The sequence below is a fragment of the Podarcis raffonei genome, chromosome Z (genome assembly GCF_027172205.1).
Source record: "Podarcis raffonei isolate rPodRaf1 chromosome Z, rPodRaf1.pri, whole genome shotgun sequence".
Classification (NCBI taxonomy): Eukaryota; Metazoa; Chordata; class Lepidosauria; order Squamata; family Lacertidae; genus Podarcis; species Podarcis raffonei.
Genome location: NC_070621.1, coordinates 18416119 through 18440415, shown reverse-complemented (window position 1 = coordinate 18440415; position 24297 = coordinate 18416119). Strand labels below are relative to the sequence as shown.

The 24297-nt window shown below is 46.0% G+C and overlaps 1 protein-coding gene across 2 annotated transcripts in view; it reads right to left on the bottom strand.

The window, feature by feature from the left end:
• COL5A1 (collagen type V alpha 1 chain) overlaps positions 1–24297 on the bottom strand; it is a 171880-nt gene that overhangs the window by 89161 nt on the left and 58422 nt on the right. For both annotated transcript variants that reach the window (XM_053374941.1, XM_053374940.1), the window contains exons 5-11: positions 11498–11629; positions 9761–9919; positions 8257–8499; positions 6881–7045; positions 6318–6374; positions 2362–2403; positions 1987–2049 (exon numbers count right to left, since the gene is read on the bottom strand). In XM_053374941.1, coding sequence (XP_053230916.1) covers positions 1987–2049; positions 2362–2403; positions 6318–6374; positions 6881–7045; positions 8257–8499; positions 9761–9919; positions 11498–11629 — 861 coding nt within the window. The remainder of the gene's footprint in view (positions 1–1986; positions 2050–2361; positions 2404–6317; positions 6375–6880; positions 7046–8256; positions 8500–9760; positions 9920–11497; positions 11630–24297) is intronic.

Here is a 24297-nt window from a genome sequence, read left to right as displayed (position 1 = left end):
CCTCTTAATGAGGGTGAAAGTCGAGAGCGCAAAATATGGTCTGAAGCTCAACATCAAAAAAACGAAGATCATGGCCACTGGGCCCATCACCTCCTGGCAAATAGAAGGGGAAGAAATGGAGGCAGTGAGTGATTTTACTTTCTTGGGCTCCATGATCACTGCAGATGGTGACAGCAGTCACGAAATTAAAAGACGCCTGCTCCTTGGGAGAAAGGCGATGGCAAACCTAGACAGCATCTTAAAAAACAGAGACATCACCTTGCTGACAAAGGTCCGTATAGTTAAAGCCATGGTTTTCCCAGTAGTGATGTATGGAAGTGAGAGCTGGACCATAAAGAAGGCTGATCGCCGAAGAATTGATGCTTTTGAATTATGGTGCTGGAGGAGACTCTTGAGAGTCCCGTGGACTGCAAGAAGATCAAACCTATCCATTCTTAAGGAAATCAGCCCTGAGTGCTCACTGGAAGGACAGATCCTGAAGCTGAGGCTCCAATACTTTGCCCACCTCATGAGAAGAGAAGACTCCCTAGGAAAGATTGCGAGCACAAGAAGGGGACGACAGAGGACAAGATGGTCAGATAGTGTTCTCGAAGCTACCAACATGAGTTTGACCAAACTGCGGGAGGCCGTGGAAGACAGGAGTGCCTGGCGTGCTCTTGGTCCATGGGGTCATGAAGAGTTGGGCACGACTAAACGACTAGACAACAACAACAACAAATTGTCTCTCCTCTCAGTCTCCTCTTTACCATCTTACATCCCTAGGTACAACCTGAAATGTGTGTTTGTGTGTTGTGCATTACGGGTTGCATATAACTATGCGCACACAATATAACATGGTATATTGACCGCTGCCTGCAGATTAATCTGCATTGTTTATTGAACAAGAGCTCTAAAACCATGTCACATGGGCTTAGAGTAGGTGTCATAAGAAAGGCATCCAGAGTTGCTTTTGAACTTCAAGCAGAAACAATTGCCAGCCCAGGAAATAATCCAAACTGAGCAGAAAATTTATCCCAGATTATTACACCAATGGCAGGGGTGGGGAGGATCCTTTTAGAAGAAACAGATTGCATACTGGAGCTCCTCCTGCTGGCCACTGCCAGAATCACATAGGGAGCCTTCTCCCTGCAACTACATGGCATCCAGGGAACAAGGAGGAAGTGACAGCCACTAATTGCATGGCTTTCAAAGAAGATTGGACGAATGCATGGAGGAGGAGAGGGCTATTGATGGCTACTAGCCAGGGTGGTTATGCGGTGCCCTCCACAGCCGGAAGTAGTAATGTTTCTGAATAGCAGGAAACCATGTGAATGGGAGAGGGCTCTTGTGCTCAGGCTTGCTGTTTTCTCACAGGCAACTGTCCAACCATTGTGAGAACAGGCTGCTGGACTAGATGGGCCATGGGCCTGATCCAGCATGCTCTCCTTATGTTCAAAAACTCAATTTAAGCATGCTTTTTAAAAATATATATATTATCTTACAAATGCAAGCATCATATTGCAACAGAAACCCATGTCAATTGTTGTGGTCCAAGTAAGATCTGGACACTGGGTAGTAATAATAATAACAAAGAAGTTTTGTTGAGTTTGCTCTGGCAGGCCAGCAAAGGAAACCGCCATTTCCCATGAAATCCAATTTTGGTGTGAATCAAATTTGCTTAGAATGTCATCCTGTGTGATTTATGCTAACATATTTCAACTCAACTTTTGAACATTTACTTCTGATTCAGCTTCAGCCAGAATCTCCTTAGGGAACAACTTCAGATGGAGAAATTGGGCCCAAACTACCTATCTCCCTATGTGAACCTGCCCAGTCACTTTGATCCTTGAGAAAGAACATCTTCTCAGTCCCGTCAATGTCAGAGGTGTGGTTAGTGGTGATTTCAGATCAAGGCAGAAAAATTATTTGCAGAAAGACAGCAGCAGCATTTTGTACTAGGGCTCACTCCCTGTGCTCTGAGCATCGGGAATTTGCAAGATAACTCACCCTTTCGCCAGGATCTCCAACTTGACCCATTGGACCAGTCGTACCTGGAGGACCTGGAAGACCCTGATGTGGAAGAAAAAAAGAAGGAAAATTAGCTGCAAGACAAAAGGAAGTGTGTGTTTGAGAGTGTGTGTGTGTGTGTTTGTGCATGCACACACTGAACAGGAAAAGTATGAGAAGGATGTGTTTACTTTAGCATGGTCAAATTGACCTCACAAGGCTTGCAGAACCATGCCCATCATATGGAAGTAATTGAACCCAGAGAACAGCTGCACTCAGGCAGCAGTCAAAAGACACACAAAGAGACAAAGTTGTGCTAAGTGAGAGAAAATAGGGGGAAAGCACAGAATATATAGGTCATATTTTGCAACTCACCGCTGGTCCTTCTGGCCCAGATGGGCCCTCAATGAGCATCCCCTGAAACAGAGAAAGAGATTGCAATACATTTAACAAACAGGCCAGTGTGGAATCTAAACTTGTTTTTTTTTAAAAAAAAATAAAAAATTCTGCAGTCTAAAAACTGAATTCTGCAATAGTACAAAACTGCTTATTTTGAATAACAGAGTTGGAACAGGCTCAGAAAAGGGCAACCCAAATGATCAAGGGGATGGAGCAACTCCCCTATGAGGAAAGGGTGCAGTAGTTGAGACAAAAGGTGAGTAAGATAGAACTGTACAAAACTGCATGGTGTGGAGAAAGTGGATAGAGAAGAGTTTCTCTCCCTCTCTCATAACAGAAGAACTTGTAGTCATCTAGTGCAGCCGAATGTTGGAAGATTCAGGACAGATGAAAGAGTTACTCATGCAGTGCATAGTTAAACTGTGGAACTCCCTACTGCAGGAGTCTGTGATGGTCGCTAGCTTGGATGGCTTTCAAAGAGGATTAGACAAATGCATTGAGGTCAGGGCTATCAATGGCTACTAGCCGCAATGGCTATGCTCTGCTTCCACAGCTGGAGGCAGAATCACTTCTGAATCCTAGTTGCTGGAAACTGCAAGAGGGAAGAGTTGCTGTTCTGCTCAGATCCTGCCTGGGGGCTTCCCATTTGGGGCATCTGGCTGGCCACTGTAGGAACAGGATGGTGGACTAGGTGCTTAATCCAGCAACTCATCTCTTCTTATTTTTCTTGTGTTCTTCCTCTGTAGCAGTTGCTGCTTTTACCCCCTTATGCAAGGCAAAAAACGACAGGGTTGCAAGATCCTGCTGCATGTTGAGCTCAAGAAAACTGGCACACACAGTGGCCATTCTGAAAAGTACAGTAAAGCAGCTGAAATGCAACCCCCACCCACCTAAAAAAACCCAAGGCCTCAACTTCAAGTAAATTTATTATGTAGTGACTTGCAGGGCCTCTGTGGAGTTGAAGAGGGGAGGGGGAAGGCATCCAGCGAGCCTAGCTTGGAATGCATCTAAGCCTGATAAGGAGTGCATTAATAAAAAAAAAAGCTAAAAGCTCCATTATGTTTCTTTTTTTGGACAGTGGAGAGAGAGAGAAAATACAAGCATTTGGTCTTGTTTACATTCTAGCAGCCTCTCGGTGGTCTGGCATTTTCAAACCCTGCTCAGAGCTGCCAAATTCTTATGCAACCGTTTTCAGCAGATCCCCCTCCATGCTGAGGGCATCTCTGATTTTTCTCTTTTGCACACACAAACACTAGTGTTTCAGCTACAAGCTCCCTCAGAGACAGGGGTGAGGGAAGAATGGGAGGCAGCTAGAAAACAGTTAAGAGGAGGAGCTGGTTCTGACTTCATTTCCCCTTGTAGGGAAATCATCAGGGAGAAGCAGCAAACGGAGACCTTTCAACTTTGCAAGTCAGACAAGGTTGCTGTTACTTTGGCTGGTCTGCCAGGAAAAAAACTGGGTTAATTAGGTCACTAGTGTACAGAAAATGTTAGATGGGGAGGATTGAGCTGGAAAAACAGAGTTGCTTTTTTTTTCTTTTTATGGAATAGAGAAGGCAATAGCTGTTGAAAGGGTGTGGAAGCAGCTGGGCTGAGGAACATAAGAAGAGCCTGCTGGATCAGGCCAAAGGCAGCCCACCTAGTCCAGCATCCTGTTCTCACAGCGGCTAACCAGATGCCAACAGGGGAAACCTGCAAGCAGGACCTGAGTGCAAAAGCAGCTCTTCCCTCCTGCGGTTTCCAGCAACCGGTATTCAAGAAGCAGCATTGACTGCCTCCAACCGCAGTGGTAGAATGTAGTCATTGATGGCCTTCCCTTCTATGAATTGGTTTAATAAGACCTGAGATTGCATGTAACGGATGCCATTGTTTTGTCATGTCCCCCCACATAGATAATTCTGTGCAAATTTTAAAAAGACGGGAACCTCAACATCAGAGAGAAAAGATCCAGCTCAGTCCACTCCCTCCCACTGTATTAGTTTTCCTCTTGCAGGGATTTTTTCTTCTAGACTTCTCCTTGCAGGAATTTTTTTTTTAACCTTAAGGGAGGATCTCCAAATTGTGATCTCCAAATTGCAGCCTGAAGTTATTCAGCACTAAGCACTCTGCAACTTCATTCCTGCCTCTGTTGTCCAGAACCTAGGTCAGATCCAATATGGAGATGTACAGTGGTGACAGCAACCAGATGTTGTAGCAACCAGAATTGCAATGAAAATTATCAAGGAGGTCAGAGTGACTCCCCTGTGAGGAACAGTTTCAGCGTTTGGGATTTTTTAGCTTAGAGAAAATGTAAGTAAGAGGCAACATGATAGAAGTTTATAATATTATGCAAGTCATGATGAAAGTTTCCTTCCTGTCTCATAGCACTAGATGTGGACATCCAAATGAAGCTGGGTGTTGGAAGATGATGAATAAAACAAAGGCCTTCTTCACACAGCACATAATTTAACTGTAGCGCTCTCTCTCACAGGAGGCAGGCATGGCCACCAGATTGTATGTCTTTAAAAGAGTATGAGACAAATTCATGGAGGAGGAGAGGGCTATTGATGGCCACTAGCCAGGGTCACTATGCTCTTCCTCCGTGGTCAGAGGAAGCAATGCTGAATACCAGCTGCTGGAAACTGCAGGCAGGGAGAGGGCTCTTGTGGTCTACACCTGCTTTGAGGACTTTCTATTGGGCATCTGGATGGCCGCTGTGATAAGAAGATGCTGGACTAGAAGGGCCATTATGTTCTTATTTCTATACCTGAAGGAGCGTCTCCACCCCCATCATTCTGCCCAGATGCTGAGGTCCAGTGCTGAGGGCCTTCTGGTGGTTCCCTCATTGCGAGAAGCAAAGCTACAGGGAACCAGACAGAGGGCCTTCTCAGTAGTGGCACCCGCCCTGTGGAATGCCCTCCCATCAGATGTCAAAGAGATAAACAACTACCTGACATTTAGAAGACATCTGAAGGCAGCCCTGTTCAGGGAAGTTTTTAATGTGTGACATTTGATGTATTTTTAATCCTTGTTGGAAGCCGCCCAGAGTGGCTGGGGAAACCCAGCCAGATGGGCGGGATATAAATAATAAATTTTTTATTATTATTATTATTATTATTATTATTATTATTATTATTATTAGGCAGAGATCTTTTGGAGGCTGGGAAAGGAGAAGACAGAAAGATAGGATAGCCATCTACCCTGCCATCAAACTACAGAAATGCAGAACATATTGCTTTGCAGTTATCCCTTCTTGTTACTGGAGAACCTCTTGCAACTATTTCAGCGGTTGAGAACTTATGCAGTCCATGGGCTTCGTTCTACTCAGAGCAGCCTTCCAGGGGTCATATGTCAACGGTGCATAGGGTTGCCATACGTCCAAATTTTCCCGGACACGTCCAGAATACTGTAGTCAGCAGCAGGCGAAAATTGGGGAAATGTCCGAGAAAATCCAGCCGTATTGCTACCCATGTCAGCAGTGCCGTTTTTGCAGTTTTTAAATAAAAATAGCTCAAAACTAAAAAAAGAGAGAGCAAAACTAAAAAAAGAGAGAGGAAGCTCACAACTTTTCTGTCCAGATTTTCACTGTTTGAAATATGGCAACCCTAGTGGTGGACAGGGCCAGAAGCAAAAAAAAACAAAAACTAGGTGGAGCAGCAGGTGTGGGCAGGGCCAAATACACAAACACATTCCCATCCTGGCTAGCAAGAGACATTATCACAGCTCAAGGACATATTCCAAATAGGCAAAAACACTCAAGGAGATTGTGGGTCGAGACCCTCTGTCCTGAGAGCCAGACAGAGCAGCCCAGAGGGCCACATTTGACCTGTAGGCTTGAGGTTTCCCCATCCTTGCCCTGGTTTGATAAATTGATGGATTTCTAAATGTTATCATTGCACTATTTCCACATGGATTCTCCAGCTGCAAGGCAAAGGCAAAGTGACAGCTCTTACCGGTTCAATTATGGCTGGTTCCCCTTTCTGTCCCTTTTCACCTTGTGGCCCACCAATCTGCAGCAGACACAGGAAACAAAAGCAAGAACTCACTGAACAATGAGCATTGCTCCACTTCATTGGCTACATTCATTGCCACCAAATTGATTGCCAAGCAGAGTGTTGCAGAAGCAGAACATCTCATCTGTCCAATGAGACTCTGACATCTACATATTTTTTAAAACAGATCCTTTTAGGAAAAACAACTCAGAAAGAAAATATTTTATCTACCTATCTCAGTTTTTAACAGCTTACTAGGCCACCATAATACGAAGCGAGGAAAGTGTTTTGCTCCAGACTCTAGCCCAGTCAATTGTAAATAAGCAATCCAGACTCCTGGAAGAACCCATCTGGAAGAATCCACCTGCCTCTTAGTCCCACTGCAATCCCACTGTCTCCCCAGGGGGCACAACTGCTCATGTTCGGAACCGCTGCACTAATCCAAGGCACTGGCTTCACCTCCACACAGCATGGACTGTGAAGTCCAGTCTCCTCGTTTCTCTAGGAACCAAGTCTTCCCTTACCCCTTCATAAATTGTGTCCTGGTTAGCAGGCATGCCGGGTCCAATGTCCGGAGAATCTGTCCGGTCATAGTTGCCGTAATAGTACCCATCTTCATACTCTGTGAGGGTCTCCTCCGTGAAGTCCTTGTTGGGGTCTTCTCCTCCTTCACGCCCTTGTTCTGCATCCTAAGTGGAAGAGAACAGAAAACAGGAGGTGCTAAGACCTTTTCCTCCAAGCCAGAGGGATTTCCAGATTTCCTACCATCAGTGGACCATTCCAATATAAGCTTCTGCATACCAAAGCTGTTGCTGGTTGCAGAGGATTCTAGAACATAAGTTTGGGGGGTAGCACATTTTAGCTGTGATTCCTGCAATTCAGGGAGTTGGGCTAGATGGCCTTTAGGTTCCCTTCCAACTCTACAATTCTATGATTCATTAATTTCCCAAAATTCATAACAACCTTACAGCAGTTTATGCAAAGAATAGAATAATGACTATTTAAAACTTTCGAAAAAATAATTAAAGTCAATGGTAAGCTAAAGGCTAGATTAAAACACCTGTCAACATTTCACATGTCTGAAAAGGTTTGCCCAAACAAAAATATTTTTAGCAGGTGCCAAAAAGAGTACAGCAAAGACACCTGCCTGATGTCAAGGGAAGATAGCTCCAAAGTATAGGTGCTGCCACACTAAATTATGGATTTATTGTAGATTAGGCCTTATTGCTGCCCCACATGAACAGAAACCCAACTGAATACTCTCGTTGTAAAATCTGAAAAGCAGGAACTCATCACGAGGACATGCCACCCCACTCAAGCAGCATAGCTACACCTCCAAGGTTTGAAAATGCAGGCAGCTGTGTTGATCCAGGTATGCATAATGTTCCCCTGCAAAAGAGCAGCGGTCCTTAGCATAATCACCAATTTACTAGGATCCACCATCAGCCATCAACTTTCTAAAATGCAACTTAAAGACAACTTCAGAACCCATGAGGCAGTTCAAGAATGTGGGCTGTAGCCAATGTTAGTCCTACACAGAGTAGACTCATCTGAAACTGACTGGCCTCAACAACTACAAGCCATGATGGCTATGCTCTGCCTCCATGGTAATGCTTCTGAGCACCAGTTGCTGGAAACCACAAGAGAGGGTGCTGATCTTGTGCTCAGGCCCTGCTTGTGTTTTTCCCATTGAGGCATCTGGCTGGCAACTGTGAGAACAGGATGTTGGACTAGATGGGCCAATGGCCTGATCTAGCAGGTTCTCCTTATGACAAAATCAGGCCTGTTAATTCTAGTGGGTTTACTCTGGGTAGAACTTGATTGGGTTAACAACCCAAAATGCCTGGGCTACAGACCGAGCCAGAACATGGATCATAGTTTTGAGGCCACAAAGAATTACATTGGTTCCATTGAGGGTGATCACTGTGCTGGTGGGGACCTCCACCTCGACGCCGCCCTCTGGGAGCTTATCAAGGTCATCATAGCTGATATCTTCATCAGGGAGTGGAGTGTAATATTCATCAATTATGGTTCCATAATTATATTCATCCACCAGTGGATCCTCTACCCTTTCTTTCACCGTGGTCTCCTCTTGAGTTCTCTCCACAATGGGTGGGGATGCTGTAGATGGAGGGGCAAGTTCCTGTTTCCACAAAAAGAAGAAGAGGCCACAGTTACTTGATATTTAGGATACCCTTTCTTAGGATGCACACAAGCTAGGAGACACGTGCCCGTCTACACTGTTAGCACCGCAGCATGTCAGACGAATCAAACTGGCTGATACCTGTGCCCCCTAATTAATTAAACAGATATTTAAAATATGAAAAGGAATAGTTTATTGATTTCTGGCCAACCAAGCCTAAACCATACCGCATGCTCATCATATTAATAGACAAATCACAAAGCAAAAAGTAAGCATCAAAGTAAGTACATTGTCATAAAAGACTCGTTCACAAAACTTCCCCCACAAAATCAGAACAACAAATCATTTTATTCAGTGTGATCTTTAGGTGCAATCAATGGCTCTCACTTCTCTGAATCCTGTTTAACAAATGTGACGGTTCTATATGACTAGTTGAGAAAGATACCTGCTATTTTCTCTTTCTCATCTACACTCATCTTGTAAATATATTCCTATATAAATAAACCCATTGAACTCCAGAAACTGTAAGTGATTATTCCAATCTAATTCACCCAAGCTTCAAGCTCTCCTAACATAGGGTATACTCTGTTAAGAATTGTACCATGCTCTCCTCTTTAAAGCAGATGGCCGTGAAATATTTATATATGCCGTTCTGAGCCCTATAGTGCCCCAATCACCTGCAGAGCATTTAACCTATATTCTGTCAAAAGCCATCTCAGCCTGTGTAAATGAACAAGGGGCAAATCAGGGGGTACCGTTCCAGGAATAATACTAAAATCTTTGCACGTTGGATTGGGTTGGCACCCCAGAAAGAGAGCCATCCAGTTCTGTATATCAATATCACATAATAACCATCTGGAAACATCTGCCTGAGCCCAGGCATGACCTTCTGCAGTGCCCTGTTACCTGATCTCAGAGGGGGCACTGCTACTTACAGGACACCCCACTTTAGGATTTATAAAGGCTAGGATATTTCACCCCCTACACCATTGGCTTAGTGCTGCAACATGTCAAAAGAGTAAAAATAGATGACATCTGTGTCCCTTATGAATTAAATTGTTATTTCAAAGAGTATCTTAATACAAGGGCTTACAGAAGCCACTCTGGGAGAACCAATAGCATCTCTACACCCTATGCCACAGGGAAAGCTTCTTCAAACATGGCCTATGTTTCTATGCCATGTGTGCAGCATCTGAAAATAGGGGGAGGGGGCTGGATTGGAACCAGTTCACCAATCCAGCTGTGGCCCCCTGTTCCATACCTCAATGGTTTCAGCCGTTTCCCGTGCCACTTCTTCAGTATCTGTAGTTGGGGTCGTAGGTGGTACCACTTTGCCTGTGTCATCTGTGTCCTCATAGTAGGGATATTCGTAGTAGTAAGTTTCTCCTTCCACTTCGAGGTTCCCATCTCCATCTGGGTACTGCAAGGCAGAAAGCACAGCAGCTAGAACATGGGGAGGCTGTGAGGCATTGTCACCACCATCCACAGTTTCACTGAGTCAGGATCAGAAGAGGCAAAAGGAGGAACCTCTTCGCACAGCACACAGTTAAGTTATGGGATTTGTTACCCACAAGCTATAGTGATGGCCACCAACCTGGATGGCTTTAAAATGATGGATTAGATGAACATCTGGAGAGGAAAAGGCTACCAACAGCTACTAACCACAGTGGCCAAGTTCAGATACAAGTCAGGTACAACATGCCTTTAATTACCAGTTCCTGGGAATCACAAGTTGGGTGGAGGGCGCTCTATTGGGTTCTGTGGGCTTCTTATTTGGGGCATTTGGTTGGCCACTGTGAGAACAGGATGGTGGACTTTAATGGGACTGATCTAGAAAGGCTCTTCTAACCTAAATATCTGCAAATGAAATAGAGATGGCTGAAGCGGAGCCTTGTTTGGGAGTGGATGTGTTAGTCAACGGAATCTTGTGTGAGTGTAGACTCCATGGAACAGTCTGCTCATTGCTGTTAAAAGCCAAGGCTCCTGCCCATTAATGCTTTTTCCATTTTTTATTTTCTTTTGCTATAGCTTAGGCTGCATACCCACCATACATTTAAAGCTCACGCCACATAATAGTAGTAGTAGTAGTAGTAGTAGTAATAGCTGTAGTTTAAGGGACGTGGGTGATGCTGTGGTCTAAACCACTGAGCCTAGGGCTTGCTAATCAGAATGTTGGCAGTTCGAATCCCCACAACGGGGTGAGCTCCCATTGCTCGGTCCCAGCTCCTGCCAACCTAGCAGTTCGACAGCACGTCAAAGTGCAAGTAGATAAATAGGTAGTGCTCTGGCGGGAAGGTGTGCTGCTCTGGTTCACCAGAAGCGGCTTAGCAGCTGGCCACATGACCCGGAAGCTGTACGCCGGCTCCCTTGGGCAGTAAAGCGAAATGAACACCACAACCCCAGAGGCATCCACGACTGGACCTAATGGTCAGGGTCCCTTTACCTAAGGGTGCTGGGGACTGTAGCTTTGCAAGGGTGAACTACCATTCCTAGGATTCTTTACAGTAAGGAATATGCTTTGAATGCATAGTGTGTATGCTTACACAAAGTCTGTTACACTTGCTTGTACACACAGCCCATGTTTAAAAAAAGACAATTTGTTAACAACTTAGAATTTTCGTAGGTATTTAAAGCAAAAAAAATCAGGGTGGTATTCACCTAAGTTTTACTCTGAGTAGACCCATTAAAATAAATTTCAATTAATTTCAGTGGGTCTACCCTGAGTCAAATGGTATCTAAAACAGACTGGAGTGGGTTTATGAATAAACCCATGTGAAACTGAAGCAGAGGCAGATCCCTCCCTCCCCATAGAAAAGTGGTGTGTGTTTTTTGGGGAAGGGGTGGTTTCAGCTCATCACTCCACTTCCATAAAGGGGTTGCCATCCCTTGCTCTGGATTGCATGGGGAGCAATGGATCTTCTGTCTCCCTGCTGAGCCAGCAGGCTGCCTCCAGATTTTGCACCGACATTGTGACAGTCATTCATCTCTTTCCACTTACGTATTCATCAGGGTTCGGGTCCTGGGACTGGGGTGCATCTGGGACAGCTGTGTCACAATCTGGGCTGTAGTGCTCACAATAGTCGTAAGCTGCTCGGTGGTCTGCTACCACGAAGAGCTGCTGGATGTCACCCTGGGAGGAGAGAGACAGAAAAGATGCAGATGACACAAAAAGCATGGGACAGCACACTGTGGCAAGGCGGACACCCACCATCTATAATGAGTTAAAGAAAATGTTTAATATCCCATTCACTAAAAGACCTGAGGCATTTTTATTAGGAATCATGACATCAGAGATCAAGAATAAAATTAGACCATTATTCATGTATTCAACAACTGCAGCAAGGATTCTAATAGCAAGAAATTGGAAAAGTGATACCATCCCTTCAAAGATTGAATGGCAAGCCAAATTAATAGAGTATTTACAGCTAGCAAGGAGAACTGGGACAGTGAGAGGAAACTCAACACAAGATGTTACGTAATAAGGAATGGATTAAGGAACATCTCAAAGGGTACTGTGATAATAAACGTTTCCTGGCAGATATCCAATGAGTCTTGTGATATAAGGAAGTATTTTAAAAAGTTTAAATTAAGATATAGAAAAATATTACAGTGGTACCTCGCAAGACGAAATTAATTCATTCCGCGAGTCTTTTCGTCTTGCGAGTTTTTCGACTTGCGAAGCACGGTCAAGTCGCAACTGCACCTCTTCAAGCGGTTTTAAGAAAAAGGAAACAAACTTGCAAGACATTTTCGTCTTGCGAAGCAAGCCCATAGGGAAATTCGTCTTGTGAAGCAACTCAAAAAACGAAAAACTCTTTCGTCTTGCGAGTTTTTCGTCTTCCGAGGCATTCGTCTTGCGAGGTACCACTGTAATAAGAAATTGTGTAAAAAAAACCTGAATGCAAAATAGTACAATGGGTTTAGTTCTTTTTTCTTATAGAAAAGTTCTTTTTCTTATAGAATGTTTGTACTGTATGTTTGTTTTGTGTGTATTTTAAGATATCTTATTGTTTAATAAAGTTTATTAAGAGAGAGAGAGAGAAGATGGATACCATCCCCATCACCTGGGCTGAGGGCAGGGAACTGTTTTTTATTGTCAAGGGCTGCATACCCCCCTTTTTTTTTTAATTACAGTGGTATCTCGGGTTAAGAACTTAATTCGTTCTGGAGGTCCATTCTTAACCTGAAACTGTTCTTAACCTGAGGTACCACTTTAGCTAATGGGGCCTCCTGCTGCCGCTGCTGCACAATTTCTGTTCTCATCCTGAAGCAAAGTTCTTAACCAAAGGTAATATTTCTGGGTTAGTGGAGTCTGTAATCTGAAGCGCCTGTAACCTGAAGTGTCTGTAACCCGAGGTACCACTGTATATACCTATTGTATGGAAGTTGACAACTGGACAACAATGAAAGTAGATTCTACGTGCCCCAACTATGGCCAAAAGACTGCCATTGATGAACTGGAAGAATAACATTATGGCCCCTTTAATCAATAGACTGAAGACATGACATGAATGGATTGCTTAAAGATACAGACTCTGTTTGGATAAACATATTGGCATTTGGAATGAATATTGTAGGTTATCAGCAATCATATATGTATTAGGACAATAATTGTACTTATATACCTATATAATATGCATGAAAGTGTAAATGATTACATTTATTCTGCTATACTATGTATTTTTATTGCACTTTTTCTTCATTTTCTTTGTACTTTCCTTCTTCTTTTTCTCTTTTTTCACTTTATCTTGTACAACTGAAATATTCTCTCTCTCTCTCTGTCTGTCTGTCTGTGTGTGTGTGTGTGTGTGTGGCTGCATACCCTCAGAGGTAATCTGTCAAGGGACAGAGCAAGGAGTACGTGGAGCCACCCCTTTCCCTCCCCCCTTTCTCTTTTTCCACCCCCCCCTTTCCTCTCCCTAAACCCACAGGGAACAAACAGCAGTGTCTCATCCATAATAGGCCTGACCATCAGGCCTTACCGTTTCCTAGGCAAACCAGCACTTAGAAGAGTCTAATAATAATAATAATAATAATAATGTGCAAAAATGTGCATCCTTTGGAGGATATTATGTGGCTTCTCTTCCCTTTCTCGTTTTTTCAATTTGGCTCCAACACCAGGCCTCAGCAAACCCATTTTGCTGTTGTTTGGCTGATGGTCAAGAATTCACTTTAGCCCTGGCTGGACGTGAAGGTGTGTAAACAGACCACTCTTGCTCACTTTCCCATGCCAATGACCAAATTTATCCAGACAGTGAGAACATCTGGAGGGAGGTGGACAGCATCACAGCCACAATCTTGCCCTGCCAACAGGAGGGCATCAGAGCAGTCGCTCAAGATCAGGGCAAAGTAAGAGGCCCTCAAAAGGCCAAGGGGCTTCATGGTCCAGGACAGGTGCCAGTTGGTGCATGCCAATCTGAGCTTTTCCTATGGTTTATTACTGCTGGCATAAACTTGATATAAAATATACCTCTCAGTGAAATTCCTTGTGTTCTGGAAGGCTTCCTGATCTCCTGTGATTTTATGTAAAGATCAGGACAGCAATCTGGTGTCACGAGCAAAATTTAATTTGCATCTGCTGTAAAATGAATGAGTTCCACATAGGCAGTAGTAAGGTAAATTCAGAACTCAGGAAATAAAGATAACCAGTTTAGGAATTTCTCACTGGGATTGTATTCTTTCAGTTACCAACTAAGGAAAAACAGAATAACCAGCAGACAGGAACTTAACAGAAAAGAAACAACAGAACAAAGGAATATAGGTTTTAATGCAAATCACTCATTCCTTGTCCATAACCTAACATGGGCTCAGAATAGTATTTAAGCCCCAGATTGTCCATGGTTGGTTAGCTCTCACAGCTTCAACATGTGCTGCCTTTTCAATCTGCATTCTCAAGGACAAGCTTGACACTCTCCTTCACTTCCGGACAGGTTTACCCTTTTCCCTCCCTTTTCTACTTCACATACGAGTCTCTGAAAAATGTCAGAGTTACTCTCTCTTTAGGCTTTTGATAGGTCTCCCTCTTTTACTCTTTAGCTCAATGTGTGCTTTACAGTGGTACCTCGGGTTACAGACGCTTCAGGTTACAAGACGCTTCAGGTTACAGACTCTGCTAACCCAGAAATAGTACCTCAGGTTAAGAACTTTACCTCAGGATGAGAACAGAAATCGTGCTCCGGCGGCGTGGTGGCAGCAGGAGGCCCCATTAGCTAAAGTGCTTCCTCAGGTTAAGAACAGTTTCAGGTTAACAACAGACCTCTAGAACGAATTAAGTTCTTATCCCGAGGTACCACTGTATTTGTTTGCTTGTTTATTATTTTATAAAATGTATATGCTGCCTAATTGTGGAAATAAAAAAAACCTCAAAGCAGTTTACAAAAAATTAAAAAATAAAATTATCATCAGAAAAGTTTACAACCATACTGTAAAACATACAAGAAGTTAAAGCAACAGTGGATGGAAACAAATCAAAATTCATAACATCAACCTTTGAAACATCCAGGGAGGCTTGACTAAACAGAATGTTTTAGCAGGTGCCAAAACGAGTGCAATGAAGGCACCTGCCTGATGTCAATAGGCAGGGAGTTCCAGGGTATAAGTCCTGCCACACTAAAATATTTTCCCCCATAAATGTGCAACAGGTACTATGTGGAAACTGTAGTAGTGCCACTTCTGCTGATCAAATCGGTCAAGTGGGCACCTATGCAGTAAGGTGATGTTGGGGTCAGGTTTTATATACTAATAGCAACACCTGGAACTTGACCCAGAAGCAAATCGGCAACTAGTGCAGATACATGGACAAGGCCTCACTCCTGTCAGCAATCGCACTGCAGCATTCTGCAGTAACTGCAACTTCTTGATCAGTATGTACTGTACTGTACTGCTTATACTGTAACTCTGATGTCTGAAGCAGCATCCAGATACTCTGTCACTGTTGTTTCATGTAATAAATCAACCTTTTAAAAATTCATTTACGTGTGAAACTTTTGGGCTGTAAGGTTAAGGTGAAACACATACAGGCAACTCCCCACTTGCATGTGATATACTTGCACGTAACCGCATACACGTGCAGCACTGGGAACCCAGAAGTAGCAGGCGACTCACAAGGAGACCCTCCCTCTCCTCGCAAGCCAGAGGTGCAGCAGGGCTTTGTTGAGGCTGCTCAGCTGAGCTTAAGAAAGAGTCTGCGGCACTACCATGCGCACTGATCAGCCTCAACAAAGCTTCCATGCACCACCGGCTCACGAGAAGACCCTCCCTAGAGTGGGTTCTGGGGAGGGTCTCCTCATGAGCTGCCCGCCACTTCTGGGTTCCAAGCACTGTTTGTGTGTGTGGTCGCACGCAAGTGGGGAGTTAACCTGTAAACTTTTAAACTGAACCTTATGCCCCCCCCAAATGAATTTAAAAAGGTTTATTTATTACCGCATTTTTCGCCCTATAGGACGCACTTTCCCCCCTCCAAAAATGAAGGGGAAATGTGTGTGCGTCCTATGGGGCGAATGCAGGCTTTCGCTGAAGCCTGGAGAGCGAGAGGTGTCGGTGCGCACCGACACCTCTCGCTCTCCAGGCTCCAGGAAGCTATCCGCAAGCCTTGCACACCTGGGGGGAGTTCCCCCAGGCGTGCAAGGCTTGCAGGCGGGAGCCTGCAGCGCGGAGCACGGGGCGCCCTCCGTAGGACGCCCTGTGCTTCACGCAGGTGTCAGCAAGCTTTGTGCGCCCAGGAGATCTCCCCCCGGGCGCGCAAGGCTTGCGGGCGGCAGCCTGCAGCGCGGAGCACGGGGCGCTCTTCGGAGGACGCCCTGTGCTTCACGCAGGTGTCTGCAAGCCTTGCGCGCCCAGGGGAACTCCCCCCTGGCGCGCAAGGCTTGCGGGCGGCAGCCTGCAGCGCGGAGCACGGAGCGCACTCCGGAGGACGCCCCGTGCTTCGCGCAGGTGTCCGCAGCCTGCCACCCCGCGTGTGGGGCGCCCTGAAGCAGAGTGCCCCTCGCGCCGGGCAGACATCGGCCAGCCCCACAAGCTTGGGGGACAGCGGGGAGGTGCAGCGCCATCATCCCACTGTTCCCCGACCTGGTTTTGGGGGGGAAATAAAGGGAAAAAAATTTCCCTTTATTTCCCCCCCCCCAAAAAAATTGGTGCGTCCTATGGGACGGAGCGTCCTATGGGACGAAAAATACAGTATACGAAATGAGAGTGACAGGGAAGGGTCTCCTCATGAGCAACGAGGACTCTCCAGGGTGCTTCCCACTTACGCCACTTCCAGACCCTATTTCCCAGGGACGTCCCTGATTTAGAGAAGCCGTACTGGTTTCTGATTTGATCTCGAAATATCCCGCTTTGAATTAGGATGTCCCTATTTTCATTGAAGAAATGTTGGAGAGTATGTAGCTATCCAATCCGCCGCACCGCCCCCAGCCATTTGAAGGCAATCCTGTATAGGGAAGTTTAATAGTAATAGTAATAATAATAATAATAATAATAATAATAATAACAATAATAATGCTTTATGTTTTTGTTTTTATTTTTTATAAAATATTTATTGAGATTTTACAAAAATTATAGGCCTCTCTTATTTGATAATAATGAAGCCAGTCTCGCACTTTATCTTTTAATTTCTCAAAACTGCAATTTCAGTTTATCTCCTTCTTGTTCCAAAATTTCCCAATATTTTTATATATGTTGGAAGCTGCCCAGGGTGGCTGGGGCAACCCAGTAAGATGTGTGGGGTATAAATAGTAAAATTGTCATTATGGAATGGGACGTCTCTCTTTCCATTGGAGAAATGTTGGAGGGTATGCATTTCACTTAAGAGCTTGGAGAGCCCAGAGTATAACCCCCACGTAAATGGGGAGTTGCCAGTATTCAAAAACAAACACAGGTTATGTTTCTAGCAAAAAGATCCTTGAAATCCTCTGAGCTCAATATTTAGAAGGCATGTGGGTGGTGGACACAAATGTAGGTTCCAAATACATAGTCCGCTGCCAGCTAGCTGATCAGCAAAGGGGGCCCTTTTAGCTGTTCCTCTGCCCTCAGAAGTTCAGAAGGTGGCAGCCCAGGGGAGGAGGCCCTTAAGCTGTGGAACAATCTCCCCACACAGATGCATCTGACACCTTCATTGCACAGCTTCCAGATGATACTGAAGATGTACAGTGGTGCCTCACAAGACGAAATTAATTCGTTCCACAAGTTTTTTCTTCTTGTGAGTTTTTCGTCTTGCGAAGCACGGTTTCCCATAGGAATGCATTGAAAATCAATTAATGCGTTCCTATGGAGACCGCCCTCAGACCAGGTCCGGGGACAGTCTGTCCCCGGACCTCTTCTGAAGGCTGGCGGGGGGAGAAGGACTTTTCTCCCACCGCCAGCCTTCAGAACAGCCTTCTGAAGGCTGGCGGTGGGAAGAAAAGCCCTTCTCCCTCCGCCAGCCTTCAGAAGAGTTCCCGCAGGGCTGCCTAGGCTGTGGATAGCAGCCTGCTGCCCGGCGCGAGGGGCGCTCTGAAGCAGAGCGCCCCTCGCGTGGGGCAGACACCTGCAGCTTGGGGAGCCCTGCAGGAGTTCCCCGCAGGGCTCTCCAAGCTGCGGATAGCAGCCTGCTGCCCCGCGCGAGGGGCGCTCTGCTTCAGAGCGCCCCTGGCGCGGGGCAGACATTCGCAGCTTGGGGAGCCCGGCAGGACTTCCCCGCAGGGCTCTCCAAGCTGCGGATAGCAGCCTGCTGCCCCACACGAGGGGCGCTCGTGCGGCAGACATCTGCAGCTTGGGGAGCCCTGCAGGAGTTCCCCGCAGGGCTCTCCAAGCTGCGGATAGCAGCCTGCTGCCCCGCATGAGGGGCGCTCTGCTTCAGAGCGCCCCTGGCGCGGGGCAGACATTCGCAGCTTGGGGAGCCCTGCAGGACTTCCCCGCAGGGCTCTCCAAGCTGCGGATAGCAGCCTGCTGCCCCGCACGAGGGGCGCTCTTAAGCAGAGCGCCCCTCGCGCGGGGCAGACATCTGCAGCTTGGGGAGCCCTGCAGGACAGAGAAAGGTATGTGAAGAAATTACTCTCTCTCTGTGTGTATGTGTTGAAATAAATTAAAAAATTAAAAAATTGTCCAGCAGCACCTTAGAGACCAACTAAGTTTGTTCTGGGTATAAGCAAGGGGTAGGCAACCTAAGGACCATGGGCCAAAAGCGGCCCACGGGGGGTTGTTTAACTGACCCATGAGCCGCCCCCAAACCAAGCCACCTGCTCAGCGAGTCCCCGAGTGCTGCGCTAAACCAACGCATTGCAGCACAGGGACTCGCTTCCGCAGCACCAGATATCGCATCTGCGCAGAGGTAGGTGTCGGAAATCATGTCTGCACAGATACAGACACCGGGAATTGTGGGTGTGGGCACTCATGTGCACACGCAATCCAGTCCACAGAGGGATCTTCGCTGGAGTGAACTGGCCCGGGTGAGGTAAACCTTGCCAACCCCTGCATAAGCTTCCGTGTGTATGCACACTTTTTCAGATACACTGAAACAGAAGTCACCAGACCCTTATGTATAGTGGGAGGGTGGTGTGGGGTTTTTCTTAGAAGGGTAGTAGGAGGTGGGTGAGTGACTCAATGGGTAGGATAAATCTGTTGATGACTGTTAACGACTGCAATTAGTCCTACAGGAAAAAGCAAGGGATAGTATGCAGATGACCAAAAATAGCTTTAGCATGTGTAATAAGCCAAGAATACAATACAGTCATACCTTGGGTTACAGACACTTCAGGTTGCGCGCTTTCGGGTTGCGCACCGTGCTGAACCCAGAAGTACCGGAACGGGTTACTTCCAGGTTTCGGTGATTGTGCTTGCGCATGCGCAGAAGTGCCGAATTGCGACCCGCGCGTGCGCAGCTGTAGGACTAATTGCAGTCATTAACAGTACCACAACCCCAGAGTCGTTCGCGACTGGACTTATCGATCTGGGGTCCCTTTACCTTTACGATGGGGAGGGAGTGGCACTGTGGTCTAAAGCACAGAGCCTAGGACTTGCCGATCAGAAGGTCAATGGTTCAAATTCCCACAATGGGGTGAGCTCCCGTTGCTTGGTCCCTGCTCCTGCCAACCTAGCAGTTTGAAAGCACATCAAAATGCAAGTAGATAAATAGGTACCGCTCCGGTGGGAAGGTAAACGGCGTTTCCGTGTGCTGCTCTGTTTTGCCAGAAGGGGCTTAGTCATGCTTGCCACATGACCCAGAAGCTGGCTGCGGACAAACGCCGGCTCCCTCGGCCAGTAAAGCGAGATGAGCGCTGCAACCCCAGAGTCGTTCGCGGCTGGATTTAACAGTCATGGGTCCCTTTACCTTTACCTTTAAGGTGCTACTGGACAATTTTTTAATTTATTTCGACTGCATCAGACCAACACAGCTACCTACCTGTGTGTCTGTGTGTAAGACACACACACACACACACACACACACACACACGATCTGCAAAGCTTGTTGTGCAGGCTTACTTTCTAAACACGGCTCTTCCCAAATCTTCACCCAACCAGACAACTCTGAGAATAACCTATTGCTCTGTATTTAGCAGCTGAGATTTGCAGAGGTCATAAGGTTAATTTGTGTTACTTCCTGGCTGATGGCTACCAGACACCCTCAAAGTCTTAATACAAACATATCAGGAGGAAACCTATCTTCTCCCACCCACTATCATCCCTGGCAGGGAGATGTCAAATATATAGTTAGAGATATGAGGCATTGGAGTCTATTAATGGATAGTAGAAATTAATAAATGGTAGCATTTTGATTATTTGGAATATGAAAGGAAAATTCAAGCTGTAGAGGAATTCCTGGGCTAGTCTATGCAAAACAATCTGACCAATTAAGGACAATTAAGAAACAATACAGGCCCACTGAGGGCCACTGGCAATTCAAGAGAACAGTCTCTCCCCCCCCCCTTGCCCTGAGGTGTGGACAGACATAGGGGATTTAGAAGGGTGCCAGAGTAACTGGGTGTGAGGTGACAGGAAGAGTTGGGGGCCTTTGCTATGAGGCTTGGAATAGCTGAGAAAGGGCAGAATGGTCTTGGCTGGCTGGCTGAAGGCAGGCTGGGAGGGATGCCTTGGACTCCAGTGCTGCACGACTGTGGGGAGCAAGCTTCTCTTGAGATGTACTCCCTCTGTGTAGACTGAAGGTGTTGTTGTTGTTTAGTCATTTAGTCATGTCCGACTCTTCGTGACCCCATGGACCAGAGCACGCCAGGCACTCCTGTCTTCCACTGCCTCCCGCAGTTTGGTCAGACTCATGTTTGTAGCTTCGAGAACACTGTCTAACCATCTCGTCCTCTGTCGTCCCCTTCTCCTTGTGCCCTCCATCTTTCCCAACAACAGGGTCTTTTCCAGGGAGTCTTCTCTTCTCATGAGGTGGCCAAAATATTGGAGCCTCAGCTTCAGGATCTGTCCTTCCAGTGAGCACTCAGGGCTGATTTCCTTAAGAATGGATAGGTTTGATCTTCTTGCAGTCCATGGGACTCTCAAGAGTCTCCTCCAGCACCATAATTCAAAAGCATCAATTCTTCGGCGATCAGCCTTCTTTATGGCCCAGCTCTCACTTCCATACATCACTACTGGGAAAACCATAGCTTTAACTATACGGACCTTTGTTGGCAAGGTAATGTCTCTGCTTTTTAAGATGCTGTCTAGATTTGTGATTGCTTTTCTCCCAAGAAGCAGGTGTCTTTTAATTTCGTGACTGCTGTCACCATCTGCAGTGATCATGGAGCCCAAGAAAGTAAAATATCTCACTGCCTCCATTTCTTCCCCTTCTATTTGCCAGGAGGTGATGGGACCAGTGGCCATGATCTTTGTTTTTTTTGATGTTGAACTCCAAACCATATTTTGCGCTCTCCTCTTTCACCCTCATGTTTAACTAAACCATATTTCTAAAGGCACGGCAGTCACCACCGCAATATCAGTTCTCCAAAGGAGCACAGTTGGGGTCAAGACCCCTGGAACCCCATGCACAGCTCGGCATGGATTGAGGTGGCCTATAACAATATGCATCCTTCACCTCTGCCCCAAAATATCTTTCCATAGCTGTATATAATCCAGGTTGCTAAGTTTTGGACAATTTCAACAAAGATGCCAGAGACCTCTGATGGGAGTGAAATATTTCTGGCAAATGACAAAGTTCACCAGGTTTCTGATAAAAACAGAAGAGTCTTTCCTCCTGGACCAGCACCCTCTTTCCAGATAAAGCTGTCCAGATGCCCAACCCCATCAAGGACAGGATGGTTCAGGAAATGGCAGCCAAAATGGTCAAGGCAGATAGAGCAATTTCCCCATGAAAAAACTGCAGTTTCTGGGGCTTTTCAGTTTAGAGAAATGGCAAGCAAGAGATGGCATGATAGAAGGTAATAAATTGATGCAGCGCATGGAGAAAGTGGACAGAGAAAGGTTTTTCTCCCCTCTGCTAGCATTGGGATTTATGGACACCCAGAAGTAACCTAGCAGCAGAAAGGAAGAGCCAAAGGAATGAAGCCTGGGCATGTCCCGCTGAGTTATCCCACCCTCTAAAAAAAGGGGGGGGGGAGGCAGAAATACATGCATTTGCCACCATGCTGATCTACCAACCACTTAGAAGTGGCTTACGTTGCATTATATTAGGCTTGGAGACATGCACGAGATTCCCAGCTCCAGTCCATCACTGATGGCTCACCCAATGGAATAAGACACTACTGGCAAAAGCACATTGCTCAGCAGACAGCATCAGTACAGCAGGACCTCAACTCTTGACAAACTCAGACTGGCAAGGCTCTGGCGAATGAGGGGCGCTAACTGATCATCGCCAGCCAAGTCTTAAAATGCTGTGCTTAAAATGCCATGCCAATTTGCTCACAGTAAACTAGGCTATTTGCTTGCACTCATCACTGTGACAGTTTTAGTGACTCCAGGCTGACTCCAGAAATGGATTGCCTGAGCACTATCATTCCAGTTCAGTGGCAGGCAGTAATGCACTTGGGAAAATGAGTCCGTATTAATGTACTTAAATAAATAAATACAGTGGACGCTCGGGTTGTGAACGTGATCCGTGCGGGATGCACGTTCGCAACCCGCAGCGTTCGCAACCCGCATCTGCGCACGTGTGGGTTGTGACCCTGCGCTTCTGCACATGCGCAAAGAGCGATTTAGTGCTTCTGCGCATGCACGACCGCCAAAACCTGGAAGTAACCCGTTCCGGTACTTCTGGCTTTTGGTGGACCGCAACCCGAAAAAACGCAACCTGAAGCGGCTGTAACCCAAGGTATGACTGTAAATAAAATTAGAGGATAAGAAGAGGCTGCTAGTCCATCTAGTCCAGCACCCTGTTCTCACAGTTGCCAACCAGGTGCCTCTTTTGGGAAATCTGGAAGCAGGATTTAAGCACAAGAGCACTTTCCCTTCCTGCTGTTCCCAACAACAGGTTTTCAGAAGCACTGCTGTCTCTAATGTGGAGGCAGGGAACAGCCATTGTGACTAATAAACCCTCATTAGCCCTCTTCTCCTCCATGAATTTGTCCAGTCCTCTTTCAAAGCCATCATTGCCTCATGGGGGGGTGGAGGGCAGTTCCATGATGTAACTATGAACTATATGAAGAAGGCCTTTCTTTCATCTGCCCTGAATCTTCCTACATTCAGCTTCACTGGATACCCACGAGTCCTCATATTAAGGGGGGGGGCGGACTTTTCACTAGCCACTTTCTCCATGCCATGTGTAATTTTATAAACTTCCATCATGTTGCCTCTTACTTGCCTTTTCTCTAAACTGAAAAGTCCCAAATGCTGCAACTTTTCCACATAGGCCAGTCACTCTGCCCCCTTAATACCCTTTTCTGAAATAAAAGTCCATATTAATTTAATGCACTTGCATAACAGCAATTCCAATATAGCTTGAAAATCAGATGACACGATCCAGCAAGTAAGCAAGTTAAACAATTAAAACTGAGAGAGAGACCAAGGTGCCCACCCTGATGTCTGTTGCACCCCTGAATGAATCCTTGATCTGGTCTTGCAGATCATATAGGACCATTATGCCAGGTCATACTAATGACCCACATAGCTCAGCGTTGCTTTTCCAACCCAAAGTCTGCCAGATGCTCTGGACCAGCTGGGACTGATGGGAGCTTTTGTGCAAAACAACTAACACCAGGATTTGAGGAGCAGTTGGCAAGAAGCTCTCCAGGATTTCAGGCAGGGGTCTCTTCCAGATCTATATGGATATGCCATTGGGGACTGAACCCAAGACGTTCTGCATGTCAAGCAGACATTCTAACCGCTGGGCCATGGTCATTTCCTTATAAACAATATCAGATTCTAGTCCTCATCATTCAGAAGAAAGGGATGGGAGCATGGGAAGCTGCCTTCAACTGAGTCAGACCCCTGGTCCATCTAGCTCAATATTGTCTGCACTGGCTAGCAGCACCTCTCCAGAATTTCTGTCCTAAGATTTCTTTTCACTGTAGAGGCTAGTATTCATTGATAGCCTTCTCCTCTCTCCTTCAAAATCCCAGTATATAAATAGCTGAAATAATAAGAAAAATAACAATTCTACAGTCGACTCTCAGTCACTGGGCCAAAAATGTAGTGGGTTGGTGTGATGATTGAATAAGCAGCACACACAAACACGCACGCACGGCAGTTTCTTCTTCTCTTTCTTTTGTTAGAGTAATATTTAGTTACCAATTCATGCTCCTTTAAAGGGGAAGGAAGGTTGATTTAAGGAAGGCTGATTTATTTGAGCTCTCAGATGTCATTCTTCTGCTACGGGGCAGTGGAGGGGGGGGAACAGCTCTTTCTGTTATTACATCTGCAAGATCA